Here is a 14,538-nt window from a genome sequence, read left to right as displayed (position 1 = left end):
TAGTCACAATCCCTTTTTAGGGGATTGTCATTTACTATTGGGAAATTTATCACTGTGGAGCGGTGACAGAAACAGTGGTGATCGTATTCTTGCCGCTTCCATATACATCAAAGTGCAGAATCTCCCAAGGGCAATTCCTTCCTCAGGGAGAGAGAAAAGAAATCGGTTTGTAATAATATTGGGATCCAGCCTTGCATCTTTGTTTGGTCTGTTTCTTTTAATTGGAATCTTTGTTCTTTTGTTTAGGAAGAAAAATGATTCTGATGAAACTGAGGATTATTATTTAGATCATGTACCAGGAATGCCCACAAGATATTCATTTGAGGATTTGCAAGCCATGACAAAGAATTTCAATAAGAAGCTCGGTGGAGGTGGGTTTGGCGCAGTTTTTGAAGGGGCTCTAATTGATGGCTCTAAAATTGCTGTGAAGCATCTTAATGGTATTAATCAAATCAAGAAATCATTTTTAGCCGAGGTCGAGACAATTGGTGGTATTCATCATTTCAACTTGGTAAGATTGATTGGGTTTTGTGCTCTGAGATCTCATAGACTTCTTGTTTACGAGTACATGTCTAATGGGTCTTTGGATAAATGGATTTTCCACAAAAACCATGAGTTTAATTTGGATTGGCATAGGAGGAAGAAGATCATTCTTGACATAGCAAAGGGACTCACCTATCTCCATGAAGATTGCAATAAAAAGATTGCTCATTTAGATGTAAAACCTGAAAATATTCTCCTAGACGAGAATTTTAATGCAAAAGTTGCTGATTTTGGTTTGTCTAAATTGATTGATCGTGACCAGAGTCAAGTTGTAACAATCATGAGAGGAACTCCTGGCTATTTGGCTCCAGAATGGCTGAGTTTAGTAATTACAGAGAAAGTAGATGTGTATAGCTTTGGAGTAGTGTTGTTGGAAATATTGTGTGGACGGAGACATTTTGATCATTCTCAACCTGAGGAAGCAATGCATTTACAAGGACTTTTCATGGAAAAGTTACAGAAGAAGCAGTTGTTGGACCTGGTTGATAAGTACTGTGAAGATATGCAATTACATGGAGCAGAAGTTGTGGATATGATGAGGGTTTCTGCTTGGTGTTTGCAAAGTGATTATTCAAGGAGGCCTTCCATGTCAATGGTTGTTAAGGTCTTGGAGGGTGTCATGGATGTTGAAGAGAACATTGATTATAACTTCTGCAATCTACCTATTCCAAACACAAGAGCAAGAGTCATGCATCCAGAAGTAAATGTTGGTGGTGCCACTACTTTATTGGATTCAGTTCTATCAGGACCACGGTGACAATTGACAAGAACTTTTATTTTTTTCGCATGAAGAATGAGGTAATCTCAGTTCTATAATAAGTTCCTTCCCGTAGTGATTGAATTTTCTAGTTTTCCAAATTGTTGTAGCAGCTTTGAACTCCTGGCAGTCGCTAGTACTCCTCAATTCTGTAACATGTTTGTCACTCAATTTATTTGATGTTGCGAGATACCATATATTTGAAGGTGATATTTATGATTATTGAATAAATCTCTCATTTGCTATAATTTGTTTGTTTTTTAATTTAAATTTAAATAATCATTAGTTAAGTATATCTAACATTCGCAAGTTCTGTAGTGTTTCATTATCAGTTTTTAACTTCACCTGGCTCAAATTCATCTGGTTTGGATGAGCTTAGGATGATAGAGGTGTTCTTTTTGAGACTTTGGTTTGGATAGGGGCAAAAAAAATCTAGAATTTGTTTACATTCCACCGTTCATGTAAGATTTACAATGAAGACTAAACAAATGGGTACAATTATGTACAATTTACATAAACATTAGATGTTAACCAATAATTTCCCTTTCATGAAATTCGCACAGAGAGGATAGAGGACCAGTCCTCTCTCAGACTACCCATACTCTGGGTAAAATTACATTTCAAAATCAAATTTTTTCATCAGGAGGCTGGAGGTCAAACTCAAGACTAGTAAGTAGGCAATATGGTGTGGTCTTCACGTCAGAATTTGTATACAAGACTAATGAAGCAGAGAGGATCATGTTTAATACCTCATTCCCTTGTAGTTTCCCTCCTGCACAAACGTGTGGACTGGTCTGTAGAGCCAGGTAGACCGTGTGAGAGGGGCATAAAATCTCGTTGGATCTTCCCCTTTATTTCTTAAATAAACTGGTCAAACTTTAGACACAATGGAATCCTATATTATATTACTATGCAAGGTCAAGTACATATACATTATACATTCTTTACTTTACCTTAGTTATATAGCTTCTTCCACTATCAACACGTGCCATTGGAAATCATGGTACCTTTGAAGTTTAACTTACTCTCTATTACGTAAGTTTGAATTGACACTGATAGCATCGTCTTCAAATCAATGGGATGAAATTAACTACTATCCATGTAGATAGAAAAAATAAATAAATAAAAAAAAGAATAAATATTTCCTTGCGGGAAACTGAGGAAGCATATTCAAATTGAATCTATTAGGTATAATTGTGTAAGCCTTACAATTTGGATTGTTCTTACTTCTTATACTCAGATTTATCTGTCTATTTGGCATTTAAACTCTACTAATTTGTTCAATATACAACTTCTCTTTTCCTCATTTTTTTTTTTTTTTTTTTTTTTCATATTCTGTAGAATAGCTCTTTTTACAGTAATCTGTGGAAGGAGGCACTTGGTGACCTTTTAACGGTTTAACCTCATATTAGCAGACGACAAAAGGCACTAATTAATCTTGCTAGAATATAAGCCTCTGTCACTGTGCTTGCATTAATACGAGACACCATGCTTAATCACCTATTAAATGTCAAATCAACATAGAGAGTAGCCGCACCTATTTAAAAAGCATTAGACACTTGCAAGGTGACATTAAATTTTTACATATTTCATCAACATATTAAACTGTGTCTAATGTCTATGTAATTGTTCTTATGTAGGCACAACATCGCTTCAGTAAATTTCCAAGTTTTTGTTGTATATTTTAACAATTTACTTCTTTACACAGATTTCAGCTACTTGCTTCGTTACACAATCTTGCATATAAGTTGAGATGTCCCACAGCTTTTGTGAAGGAAAACGCATTAGTATACATACTAGTCTCCGTTTGAGATGACTCACACACATTATTTTGCTAATATAAAAATTGTCTGCATAAAACCTTGTCTTCAAAATTAGCCCCATCAAACCACCTTTAGCAAGACTGCTGATGAGCACTGACTTGTTCAAACTTCAAACCTGGGGGAGATGTTTGAGTATCAATCAAAGATACCTCTTTTATGGAACACTTCTGTAGAAGCCTAGAACCGCCAACCTCAACAAAAGTCTTCTAATCAATCATAACATTTATATTTTATTATTACACTATTCTTAGGCACACAATACATGACTTTTTCTACAACATAATGTATACTTTTTCTTTGGAACTTCCTAATAATGCATACAACCAGTCGCCTGTCTTCAAATTATGTCCAATAATATATATATATATATATTAAGTATACATTAGGAGACCTTATTTTATCTTAATGAAGTTCAATATTTAACCTGAATAATGTTAGGGACAAAATTGTTCATATTTACATTTTTTCTACAACCATTGTCATGATCTGATGTGATTGGAACAAAATCACTTTATTGGGTTCTATTTTATGAAAAACAAGGTACAAAATGTTGTGCAACTGACTTATCTTTGTAGCATTATTTCATTCCAATTGACATTGGACAGTGGACTCTTGTGATATCTTTATCTTGAGCTTATTTGCTCTCCTTCAGTATCATCTCGCATCATAGATAGCAATGGTTGTCAGCTTAAATCTTCACATCCTTTGTCTTCTGCTTTCTTCTTCGCTTCTAATCAATGCCCAGATTGTTGAGATTCCAGTTGCCAATCTATCCACAACATGGATCAATAGCCCATTAGACAGCCTGAATAGTTCAAATTGGGATGGTCTGAGGACCGTCCTTCTCAGGGGAAGCTTTGGACCTCGCTTTGTCTGTGACTTCCTCTGTCAATTCCAGAATGGTACTTGCTTTTTTACTGTCTCTATATTCCAAACCCACACAGGTGTCAACCCTCCTTTCATGGAATCCTTAGAAGCAGTGTGGACTGTGAACAGGAACACACCTGTCAAAATTAATGCGACACTGCAACTCTCTCAAGAAGGAGACTTGATCCTAAGAGATGCTGATTGCACTTATGTTTGGTCTACAAATACAACCGGTATGTCTGTTTCAGGTTTAAACTTAACTGAGGAGGGAAACCTCGTGCTCTTTAGCAGAAACAATGCTGTGGTCTGGCAGTCTTTTGATCATCCAACAGATTCTTTACTTCCTGGGCAGAGGATGGTGTCTGGCCAGAAACTAATAGCAACTGAATCAGCATCGAATTTGACTGAAGGTTTGTTATCTCTTGCTTATAAAAATGAAGGCTTGGTTGCCTATGTTGATTCCAATCCCCCCCAAATTTATTATCAATCCTTGAGTATTGTAAACAGTGCTATATCTATGAATGGAAGTTTTGCAGAGTTTAATTTTGCTCCCGTATCTTCAGCTCAATTCATAAGGTTTGATTCTGATGGGCATTTGAGGGTTTATGAGTGGGGAGGGTCAAGTTGGAAACAGGTTTCTGATCTACTTCTTTATTTAGGAGCATGTGGCTATCCATTTGTTTGTGGAAATTATGGTATATGTTCAAATGGGCAGTGCAGTTTTCCTGAAGCAGATGATACAACAAATTTGTTCAGACAAGTCGATGGTAGGCAACCCAATCTTGGGTGTACAGCGATGACACCCATTTCTTGCAATTCTTCTTAGTCTCAGAGCTTTCTTGAGGTCAAGGACCTCTATTACTTTGATTACAGATTCAGCATTGACATTAACAATACAGATATGGAGACTTGCAAACAGGCCTGTTTGAAGAGCTGTTCATGCAAACTCGCTCGATTTTGATATAAATCGAATTCATCAAGTGGTGATTGCGTTTTATTGTCTGATGTGTTTTCGATCATCAACAATGAACAAATGTATTATTACTATAACACTACTGCATTATTTAAAGTGCAGAACACTACAAAGGATTCCTCAACCATTTCTCCCAAAAATAGAACAAATCAAGTTGCAGTCATAGTGGGATCAACTCTAGGAGCTGTCTTTGGTGTCTCACTGACAGTTGGCATCTTCTTCTTTCTTTGATTTACAAAGGATTACAAAGAAATTGAGGAAGATTATCTTGACCAATTACCGGGGATGCCTACTAGATACTCTTATGAGGACTTGAAAAGTGCAACCGATAATTTTAGCAGCAAGCTAGGGGAAGGAGGATTTGGTGCAGTCTTTCAAGGGACCCTACCAAGTGGCATAAAAGTAGCTGTGAAATGTCTTACTGGTTTTGGTCAAGAGAAGAAGTCATTTTTTGCAGAAGTTGAGTCCATTGGCAGCATTCATCATGTCCATTTGGTTAGATTAATTGGATTCTGTGCTGAAACATCGCACAGGCTATTAGTTTATGAGTACATGTGCAATGGATCCCTAGATAAATGGATCTTCCACAGAGACCAAAAGCCTCCTCTTGAGTGGCAAACCAGAAGGAACATTGTCCTCAACGTAGCCAAGGCACTAGCCTATCTTCATGAAGAATGCAGGCAGAAAATAATTCACTTAGATATCAAGCCCCAAAACATCCTTTTAGATGAAAATTTCAATGCAAAAGTTTCAGATTTTGGGCTGTCAAAGTTAATTGAGAGGGACCAGAGCCAATTTGTAACAACCATGCGAGGAGCACCAGGTTATATGGCTCCTGAGTGGTTGAATTCAGGAATCACTGAAAAGGTAGATGTGTATAGCTTTGGTGTTGTGGTCATGGAAGTATGCTGTGGGCGGAAAAACATGGACTTGTCTCAGCCAGAGGAGGATATGCACTTATTAAGCCTTTTCAAGAGAAAAGCAGAGGAAGGACAACTTTTGGATATGGTTGATAAGTCTAGTGAGGATACGCAGTTATATGGAGCAGAGGTAGTGAATATGTTAAGGGTCGCTGCCTGGTGTCTGCAAAGTCATTTTATTAGGAGGCCTTCTATGTCAGTAGTTGTTAAGGTATTGGAAGGTGTGATGCATGTGGAAGATAACTTGGATTATAACTTTTCAAGTCCACCAGCATTGAGAGAAAAAACAGCAGCTGTTCACAACGAGGGGGCTGTTGAGGCTGCAACTCCATTACTGCCAGAGGAATTATCAGGACCGAGATAAAGCAAAGGGGTTTCTATAAGTAATTCATGAATGACTTATGTAATTCTGGATGTAATTGTGATTGTGCCGTTATGCCTTTTTCTTTGTTTGGGCTGATTTATTTTTCTTTATTTTTTGTTTTTGTCTTTTCGTTTTTCAAACTACAAATTATCCTCTTATATGATCATTTCACCTTCATCATGTTCATCAATGATGGGTTTTCTTTCTTCTTTCTAGTTAAATATCAGTTATCCATATTCCAGATGCTACTAATTGCTTCAATAGTCAAGGCACATGCTACAAACTATGCATAAGACATGACGAAATAAATAAGTTATAAATTCTACAAGGGAACTGAACGATACAGAGTGGAAATTTTCATTGCATTTCAAAATTGCGCCATAAAATATGTTGAAGTAGAAAGTAGCAATATGTCAATGACTCAGAAAAATTCAATAATCACGTGTGATTGCAGAATAGTGGGAAAATCAAACTTGAGGTCAACAAGGTGATATACTAAAGGTGGGAGTCTGCCCTTGGTGTTAAAACCAAATGGTCACTTGAATTGCAGCAGCCTAAAGACGCTATTCACTTTCTATGACATTGAGTCTCCTAGTAGTGGGCATGCAGTCTATTCCTTGACTTGTCACAATCTAACATAATTAATGCCATGTCATTGTTGCCATAATTCCATAAGATTATCAGGGATATTTTGTTTGAAATCAAGTGCGCGCCTATAACCAAGTTCTCTATGGGGTTAATAACTCCAGTATGGCTATGCTTGGTTCTTATGCCACACTAGTTTCTTGATGTTAAAACTTAAAACCAATCAACTAATTCTAGTCGCCTAATAATCAGCTTCCAAAATCTTTATCAGCCCAACTGATTTTATTGATTTACTCAGCATCATTATTTTCAGAACCAATAAATATTCATTTCTAAAAGGATAATAATTTCTAAAATTAATATATTTTCAAATAGAAAAATTTTTCCATATGCACATAAAAATTATAAAAAATCATTAAAAAAAAATCATCTTTCTCTCAAATTTTAAAAATATAATTTTTTTAGAAAATATAATTTTATGAGTAAAATATTTCTTAAAATATATTTTAGTTTCATTTTAATGTTACAATTCACAAGTAAACTTATGAATATATAGGCTTTGTTATTCCTTTTTTTATTTCTAGACAAGATAGAAATTCTACTCTATCCTATTCTAAGTGTATATGTATGTGAAAGTCTCTTTTGAAAACTTAAACCCTAACTCTTGTTGCCCCCACCGAACAAGAATTTTGTATTTATGGAGTACTAACCATCACGCCAAAGATGTGTGCGGTGGTAGGTTTAGTTACTTCATTACAATCATTTTATACCTAGTGATAAAGATTGATTATCATTCTTGTCATAATCATTATTTAGTGTACTAAACATGCCCTTAAACTCCCAAATAAGAAAATGACATTTCTATTCTTTTTATTAAAACTCCCAAACAAGGGAATGAAATTTTTTTCCAAAATGATCATTTTTATTCAATTCATTTCCATTTGATTCCCTCTTTCCAAATGGAGTGTTATTGTCTTATATGATGTTGTTATTTATCCAAAAATAAAGTTGTATAGCCTTAATTAGTTGCAAGATATATATAGGTTGTGTTCAAGTTATACCTAGTGTAACTCTAAACAATGTTACACCACTCAATATTTTTTAATTGGATGTGAATATTGACAAATTCACCGTTAGATTACATTATCTTCGTATATTCTTCATGCTTGCAAAATTTCGAGATGATCAAAGATTAATAGTCATGTCATCAATTAATTGTTAAAATTCAAATTTTTGTAGTTTAAAATAATGTATAAAAGATAAGTTTATAAATCAAATGGTAAATACTATCTGATTGATATGAAAATTGGCATGCATGTTAAGAACATATAGAACATGTAATTCAATGGTTGGATTTTCAAAATATTAATTCAATAACAAGTTATTAGGTGGTGTAATATTACTTGGATTTACACTAGGTATAACTTAAACCCAACTTTATATATATATATATATATATATTTATATATACACACACACACGTGACTTGAGGCATGTGTACTTCATTGTTAGCACTTAATTGTTCTTAAACTTACCTCCTCCATCCTAAAGAAAATGCCGAAGCTATCTTCTGTTGCTACTGCCTTCTTTCTTATCTTTGCCTTGGCCTTTTTCAGTGAAGTCTATGTGAGCCTCTCTCTCTCTCTCTCTCTCTCTCTCATTAATATCATCACTTGAAAATATACAAATTTTAAAAAATCTTACCAGTTTCAATTAATATGTAATCTTCCTGTGCATTTGTTCTCTTGTTTGGCAGCCCCTAAAAGCGCTCTTCTGTAATTGTGATTCCCTTGTGAAAGTCGTTTCTAAACTCCACAACGGACGTTTAAATAGAAGCAATTTCCTCACAAGTCACAAGTTATTTTATTGTTTGACTAATGTTGAATAATTGTCCATGAAAATTTCTTCTCTTAAAAAAGAAAAAAAAAAAAAATTGCTTTGTGATATACTCTTTTTATGTTTTTTGGAATCTTTGTTATGTACATTGTTTTCGTATTTAACATGATTGGGATTTTCCTCAAAAAAAAAAAAAAGAAAAAAAAAAAAAAAGAAAGATGATTGGGATTCATATCTAGTTTTTTCATGAATAGTTTAAGAAAGGAGACCATCATCAATTTGTTTTAAAAATAATCCCTTTCCAATAAAATTTCAAATGCTAAAATTTCTCATTTTCCCTTTTGAAGGCCTGGAAACGTTCTAAGTTCCCCGTCCCCACCAACCCCCCCCCCCCCCCCCCCCTCTCTCTTATTTTGAGGAATTTATTTTTGAATATGTTTTAAAAAATTCTTAAAAGGTTTTTTTTTTTTAAATGTTATATTCACAACATTTTTATAACAAATTCTAAACTAGCAGTTAGTTATAATTGGGGTAAAAAAAGTAATTTTAGTGTTAGATTCAAATTTGAACCAATAACCACTAACTATCAATGATTTGTTATAAAAATATTGTGAATGTAACATCTCTATTTTTTTTTCTTTCTTATTTTTAGTAAAACAAAAAAGACACCCGTAATTTGGTTCTTCATTTAATATGTGTAATTAACATGAAACAATGTTAGTTCTTAACCTCATATATTGCACTGTTTGAATATGTACAGGCTGGTGGCGAGGGATCACTTACACCACAAGTTATATATAAGATCATTTTTTTCGTAACCTATTACTAATTCTTCTTCTTCTTGATCTCATCCCAACTTGGAACTTAAACAATATTAATGTTGGAAAATGTGTGCATGGTTTTCAATTTTTTTTCTCATAGGGTGTGCACCGGCCTTTGACGTTCGGTGCTCTGCAACTTCACATAAGAAGCCTTGTTTATTCTACTGCAACTATTGTTGTGCGAAATGTTTATGCGTCCCCTCCGGCACGTACGGGCACAAGGAGGAATGTGCATGCCACAACAATTGGAAAACTAAGGAAGGCGGACCCAAGTGCCCATGATGAGCTATACAAACCATGAGGAACAGAAAAAAGTCATTAATTGTTTTACAATTCAATTTTTATGCTAAATTGATATAAGAAAAGTGTAATTGAAGCGATTGATGGGTAGTTGGCAATCACAGTTTCTAGCCGTAACCTGCTCTTCCAAATTACCAACGCAACGATTTATTTAAATAAGATTAAGATTTAGTAAATTATCCTTTCAAAAAAACAAAAAGATTCAGTAAATTATGGTTTTTTTTATACCTTTTTCTATTTTTAATTATATGGATTATTAGAGAGAGAGAGAGAGAGAGAGAGTTGTGTTAAAAAGTAGCAGGTTCTATTTTTTTATTTATTTTGAGAAAAAGTAGCAGGTTTTATTTAGCTCAACTTGTAAACTTTTTTCTTCTAAAAAATAATTTGGTAAAGTTTATTGTTATAGAAGAAGAGAGTTAAGGTTTGATCACCGTCTATATCAAGACCAATTGGTGTCTTAGTCTAATTATAAAAATAAATATAATTTGACATTATAAGGATAAAATAGAAATTTTCATTTTTTTTAAATAATAATAAATAAGATTTAATAAATTAATAATAATATTTAACAATTAAAAAAAAAAAAAAAAACTAGAACATCTTCCCCCCTTAAAGGTAATTGTGCTTCAAATGAATCATCTTGTTAGCCATATCTCCGCCAAAGGTAATACTTTTAAATGAGTCTTTTTATATTTAAATATCACTTACATAATATTTATATATTTTATATATGTCATAATTTTATTTAATTAAAATATATTTGTAGGGACACGATTTCTTTAACGGCCCAATAATGATGTTGGGCTCATACATGTAAGATCCCTCACAATATGATTTGTAGAGAGTGGGCTTGAAAGACTTGCCTTTGATCACAGGGCGATGATCCGGTCCTATTTTTAGAGGAGTTCATGTAAAAAATAAGAGTTGGATCTGAATATTTAAGCTTTCTAACATTACACCCTGAGGGGTTGGACTCCTCGGACAAAGTCCGAGGATCATCAAGGTCTCCCTCCGGTTGTCCGGCGGTGATTTTTTACACCCATGGAGTCTTTCTCCTTGAGGTAAGATGGGAGTCCTTTCTTTTTTGTCCCGTCCTCTCCCTTATCCAGATTACTTACTCTCTTTTATACTAGCCTACGTTTGCTATCCTTCGTCCACGTGTAGGGTCAACTTTTACGAGACTGATATTTGTCCCGTCAGTCTAATCCCAGAATTGTTGGGGATGGTTGATAAAGCCGAAGAATCCGGCTCTGCTGGATGCTGAGTCTTATCTGGGAAAGGTAATGAGGGCAACTTTTCCGAGATATTTTAGATCTCCTATCCAGTCCGGTCCTATACCGTTTTTGCCCCTCTTTTTTGGTGGAATTTTGGGTTTGCCGAGGACCGAACTGTCCTCGGCAACATCTCCGGGCCATTTGGGCTTTATGTTATTGAGCTTGGGCCATGGCTGTCTTTGGCTTGGGCCCTTGGACTTCCCACGAGCAAAGGGACCTGACCCATAAATTATTGGGCCCTACAATAGCCCCTCAAAACCCTGCTGTCCGACTTCACGGTTGGAGAGGGGGGTTTTGGTAATACCGAGCCTTCATTATGGCTCATTTAATTCAGCCCTTGACCGACGCTGGCGACTCTTCATCTCCCCAGGGAATGTGCCGGTCTACAAGACGTTTCCCTCAATTTACGCACGATGCGTTTACGCCGTTCAGTTATCCGAAGCATGCCTTTAATATCTTCCTTTTATGAGATCTCCCAGATTCAATGGTTTTTGATGGTGTGGGGGAATGAAACGGGCGTATTTATGTTTGCAGATCTCCTTGGAGATCTGCACACATTAAGTACTCTCCTCTTCGTCCCTTATATAAAGAGAAGAAACAAGAGTTGTTTTTCCCACAGATGAATCCCTTAGATTCTTTCCGGAGTTTACCTTTGCTCTCCGGTTATATTTTAGCCTGAAATATACTCACCGTAGTATTAAGCAATGAAGAAACCTTTCCCTTCTCAGAAACACTATGTTCCAGCGAAGCTCGAAATGGCTCGGTCGGGGCAAGGATGGCGAAGACTCAAGATTTGTCTCGCCTTCCTTTTAGCCAAAATCCGAAGCAGGGACTCGTCACGTCACACTTTCGGCGTGACTGAGCCGAGGAAGCACATCATCAGTACCACCCGCTCTTTCACGAGCATATCTAACATGGCGCCAGCGTGTTAGGAGTCAGGACTGGGGCAGGGACCAAGTGCCCCTGCTTCTTCCTCTCTTCGTTCACTGGCGCCCCCCTTTGCCTCTCTTTCTTCTTCTTTCCACCACCAGATCCATCCTGGTGCTTTTCCTTCTCCCTCTTTTGCTCCTTTCTCTTTCTTTTCATCTCTTCTCTCTTCTTCTCCTCCTTCTTTTACTCATGTCCTCCATCTTCCTCATTCATCTCCTCCATCCTCTTCTTCCTTGTCCTTCACTCTCTTCTTCCTTCTCCTTCAACTTTTCCTAAAAAAGGTTCTTCTCTCAATATGAGCAATGCTGAGGCAGAGATTAAGGAGACTTTGAAGACGAGTTTAAAAGACACCTGGCTGTTTACTTATCTGTATTGCTGATGTTATCTCTGCTTCGGCAGTTCATTTTTTGTATAGGCTTGTTTAAGCCCCTCTTTGTACGTTGTAATAATTTTTTTATATTAATAAAAATTGTTGTTATTTTACTTCGCACGTTTTGTCTCTATGTTTTTATAAATTTGCAAGCGCTGCTCGGCACAATAGTATAGCATTTGAATCAATGACAACTAAGGCCAAAATACTTGCTAATAAAAAGATGCCACCATAACTTTAATAGAATTATTTGACATAGCAATGCCGACCAGTGAGGGACGACACTTACCTCAAAATTATCCGAGATGAGGGCTGAGTGTTCGATACAGTGTAAGAAGTGACTATCCGAGGACATGTCGCCCGCAAAATGAACAGTTTCCTTAGGCTACTGAATAGGGGGTCATTTTGCCATCTTAACATACTGGCCTTAACATTTTACAGTATTTGAGCCAAGGACTTTCCCATCTGAGTAGTTGGCGTCCCCATAGGCTTGAGTCCGAGGACCATGCAAGGCCTTGGTTCTGTCCAAAACTTATGCTTTTTCTTTTGTGTACTTGGTTTCCCCATAGGCTTGAGTCCGAGGACCATGCAAGGCCTTGGTTCTGTCCAAAACTTATGCTTTTTCTTTTGTGTACTTGGTTTCCCCATAGGCTTGAGTCCGAGGACCATGCAAGGCCTTGGTTCTGTCCAAAACTTATGTTTTTTCTTTTGTGTACTTGGTTTCCCCATAGGCTTGAGTTCGAGGACCATGCAAGGCCTTGGTTCTGTCCAAAACTTAGGCTTTTTCTTGTGTACTTGGTTTCCCCATAGGCTTGAGTCCGAGGACCATGCAAGGCCTTGGTTCTGTCCAAAAATTCTTGTGTACTTGGTTTCCCCATAGGCTTGAGTCCGAGGACCATGCAAGGCCTTGGTTCTGTCCAAAACTTAGGCTTTTTCTTGTGTACTTGGTTTCCCCATAGGCTTGAGTCCGAGGACCATGCAAGGCCTTGGTTCTGTCCAAAACTTATGCTTTTTCTTTTGTGTACTTGGTTTCCCCATAGGCTTGAGTCCGAGGACCATGCAAGGCCTTGGTTCTGTCCAAAACTTATGCTTTTTCTTTTGTGTACTTAGTTTCCCCATAGGCTTGAGTCCGAGGACCATGCAAGGCCTTGGTTCTGTACAAAACTTATGCTTTTTCTTTTGTGTACTTGGTTTCCACATAGGCTTGAGTCCGAGGACCATGCAAGGCCTTGGTTCTGTCCAAAACTTAGGCTTTTTCTTGTGTACTTGGTTTCCCCATAGGTTTGAGTCCGAGGACCATGCAAGGCCTTGGTTCTGTCCAAAAATTCTTGTGTACTTGGTTTCCCCATAGGCTTGAGTCCGAGGACCATGCAAGGCCTTGGTTCTGTCCAAAAATTCTTGTGTACTTGGTTTCCCCATAGGCTTGAGTTCGAGGACCATGCAAGGCCTTGGTTCTGTCCAAAAATTCTTTCCTTTCCTCAGGTATTTCACGAGGTGCCGAGTAGGAGATTGTCCTTGGAAACGGCTATTCCTCGGCGTGGGCCATATTCCCTGGGCCCCCCATGTAGAACGGGCCTGAACCGCGAATTCACTAGGCCCCCAAGTTAAGAGATATTTCTGTAGTCTTTGGTCACGCGGTACTTTTTGGCGTCCCAGTGTTCGAGGTGCGCCTTTACGAGGCTCCTTTAATCCCATGGTTGCAGGTGGCGTTGGAAGTTGAGCCAGAGTCATTTTGTCTGTAGCGTTCCTTGGGACGCTGCGAGAATTAAATGCCACCACCTTACCTTTTTAAATAAATAGGAGAGAAAGGTGTTTTACCTTCGCACAAGTTCTTCAGTTTCCTCCCTTAGTATATCATGTCTGAGGCGAGGGTTGAGGAAAAGGAACTCTTTTCGCCACGGAGGCGCCATGTCCTCCTGAGACTCAAAGTAGTGAGGTACGGGTACAAGAAGCATAAATTCAAGAGAATACTCCGTTTCGACAGAGGGGAAAGGGTGTTTCTCCCCCTTTTAGTCAAAATCCGAAGCAGGTTCTGTTCATGCCAGAATTTTGGCGTGTCAGAAGAAAGATTCTCCGCCATCAGCGCCTCTGCCCTGTCGCAGGCAAATTTTTGGTAAAAGCTCCTCAACTTCCGGCTCCCTGCACCTTTCCTTCAGCGGTGTAAGGCTCAAGTTG

General features: G+C 37.2%; 1 protein-coding gene and 1 pseudogene across 1 annotated transcript in view; both read left to right on the top strand.

The window, feature by feature from the left end:
- Positions 1-1,548, top strand: part of LOC126695988 (G-type lectin S-receptor-like serine/threonine-protein kinase SD2-5) — a 28,822-nt gene extending 27,274 nt beyond the window's left edge. Inside the window, exon 2 of the mRNA XM_050392777.1 lies at positions 957-1,548. Coding sequence (XP_050248734.1) covers positions 957-1,300 — 344 coding nt within the window. The 3' untranslated portion in view covers positions 1,301-1,548. The remainder of the gene's footprint in view (positions 1-956) is intronic.
- Positions 1,549-3,503: 1,955 nt separating this feature from the next.
- On the top strand, positions 3,504-6,331 carry LOC126695989 (G-type lectin S-receptor-like serine/threonine-protein kinase SD2-5; annotated as a pseudogene).
- Positions 6,332-14,538: the final 8,207 nt, after the last annotated feature.

The sequence above is a fragment of the Quercus robur genome, chromosome 8, assembly GCF_932294415.1.
Source record: "Quercus robur chromosome 8, dhQueRobu3.1, whole genome shotgun sequence".
Lineage (NCBI taxonomy): Eukaryota > Viridiplantae > Streptophyta > Magnoliopsida > Fagales > Fagaceae > Quercus > Quercus robur.
Note: the sequence above shows the minus strand (reverse complement) of the source record. Positions and strands in the feature narration are given on the sequence as shown.